The sequence below is a fragment of the Macadamia integrifolia genome, chromosome 1 (assembly GCF_013358625.1).
Source record: "Macadamia integrifolia cultivar HAES 741 chromosome 1, SCU_Mint_v3, whole genome shotgun sequence".
NCBI lineage: Eukaryota > Viridiplantae > Streptophyta > Magnoliopsida > Proteales > Proteaceae > Macadamia > Macadamia integrifolia.
Window position 1 is genome coordinate 22045236 of NC_056557.1, and position 2128 is coordinate 22047363.

The window sequence follows — 2128 nt, forward strand, 5'->3', positions numbered from 1 at the left end:
ACCTATTCTAGCATTTTGTAATGCATATGGGTGTGGTCTCACTGATTGGTCCATAGGTCCTACATATGGGACTATTGCCATCTTTGTAATTGGTGCATGGGCTGGGGCATCACAAGGAGGGATTATAGCAGGTCTTGCAGCTTGTGGTGTCTTGATGAACATTGTCTCCACTGCATCTGATCTCACTCAGGACTTCAAGACTGGGTACTTGACCTTGGCTTCACCAAGGTCAATGTTTGTAAGCCAAGTGATTGGGACTGCAATGGGTTGTGTTATCTCTCCATGTGTCTTCTCAATCTTCTATAAGGCTTTTCCTGATATGGGTCTACCTGGGACACGGTACCCTGCCCCTTATGCAACTGTATTTCGTAGCATGGCTATGCTAGGCGTTGAGGGGTTCTCATCTCTTCCAACCAATTGTCTCCAACTTTGTTATGGGTTCTTTTTTATATCAATTTTCATAAATGGAATCAGAGACAGTGTAGGAAAGAGGTGGGCCAAGTATATACCTTCCCCAATGGCCATGGCTATACCATTCTACATTGGAGCTTACTTCACTATTGACATGTGTATTGGAAGCTTAATATTATTTGTGTGGCAGAAGGTAAATAGGGCCAAAGCAGATTCATTTGGGCCTGCAGTTGCTTCTGGCTTGATCTGTGGTGATGGGATATGGACTTTGCCTAGTTCAATACTTGCTTTGGCTGGGGTGAGTCCACCAATCTGCATGAAGTTTCTGCCACAGGCAACAAATACCAGAGTTGATGCTTTCTTGTCAGGGTCTTAAGCCACAAAACCTCTGTTAATCTGTAAGTGTAATCCAACTGTGTGTTGGATAATAATGGCTATAAAATTTTCAAGTTATGCATGTAGTGTTAAATGTTAAAAAGTAAAGTTACATTCCAACTTGTGAGGATTCTTCTCAATAGACAAATTATCTTGAAGTCTTCTTGCCATTATTTTTTACTTCCCTTAAAATTTCTGTATGGTCATCAAGTTCTTTGTGGGGAAATCCATGAGTCCCCTAGACTAAAGCCTATATTTTACTAAAACTTTCCTTTAGTATTACCTTTTTCTTAATTTTTCTAAAAGAGAAAACTTTCACCTCTCCTTCACCCATGTTTTTAAAAAATATTCAAATTACCCTTTAATGGAAAATTTTCAATATTTTTTTTCATTTCTTTGAAATTAATTCTTAATTAAATATCGAGATGTAAGTATAAAAGAGCAACCTAGTAAAAGGGGCTCCTGATCTTGCAGGGTTTGGGAGGGAAAAATGTACACAGCTGCCTTACCCCCTGCTTCGCAAAACAGGCTGTCTCCAAATTATCTATTAGGTCATATTATCCTTTTAAGGTGTATATTCAATTTTAGCATTCACAGGGACACCCTCACCACTAACCCACATGAGCTTGCTCTCTACTTAGAGATCAATCTTTTCATCAACAACCAAATCCCTGAGCTGGAATCCCCTCCTCTCCAAGAATTTTCTAAACCAATCTCATATATTCTTTACTAACTCAGTTACGTAATTGGGCTGCAAAAACAAATTTATATTTGTAGGGAAATCAAGGGACGCATTTTTTTCGCATTGGCACTCTACAAACAGGTTGAGACCCAAAACATTGGGAACCTGTTCATTGAATGAAATATTTTGTTGTATTTTAAGGTCTGAAAATGCATTTTTAAGATTCAAATTACATTTGATATTTTTAGGTTATTTAGAGACATTCTTCAATAATGGCAGACACTTCTCTTTGTAGAGATCAATGTACCCTTACATAAGGATATGTGTTAAGTGTCTTTTCCTCGTAGAGATGTAAAGAGATTTACCTCTACATCTGGAAGTCTTCTAGAAACACCTATATGTGTGGACAATCTTCTAGAAACACCTATATGTGTGGACAATCTTAGAGACAAATCTCTACATATAAAAAATGTGTCTACATACATGAATACACAAAGGTGTGAAAACAACCATACCAAGGGCTATACTTCTTTTCTTTTTATTGTGAGTATTTTTTGTGCATGGAGAACATAACCATTGGTTCTCGGCGTGGCCTAGTTGTTTGAGTGCACATCGACTATTAGATCTTCCAAGGACTTGATTGGGTTAATAATCTAACAC

At 37.9% G+C, this 2128-nt stretch overlaps 1 protein-coding gene across 1 annotated transcript in view; it reads left to right on the forward strand.

Moving 5' to 3' along the window:
* The window catches only part of LOC122072038 (probable metal-nicotianamine transporter YSL7), a 4301-nt gene extending 3514 nt beyond the window's left edge, over positions 1-787 (forward strand). Inside the window, exon 3 of the mRNA XM_042636554.1 lies at positions 8-787. Coding sequence (XP_042492488.1) covers positions 8-787 — 780 coding nt within the window. The remainder of the gene's footprint in view (positions 1-7) is intronic.
* The last annotated feature ends 1341 nt before the right edge of the window (positions 788-2128 follow it).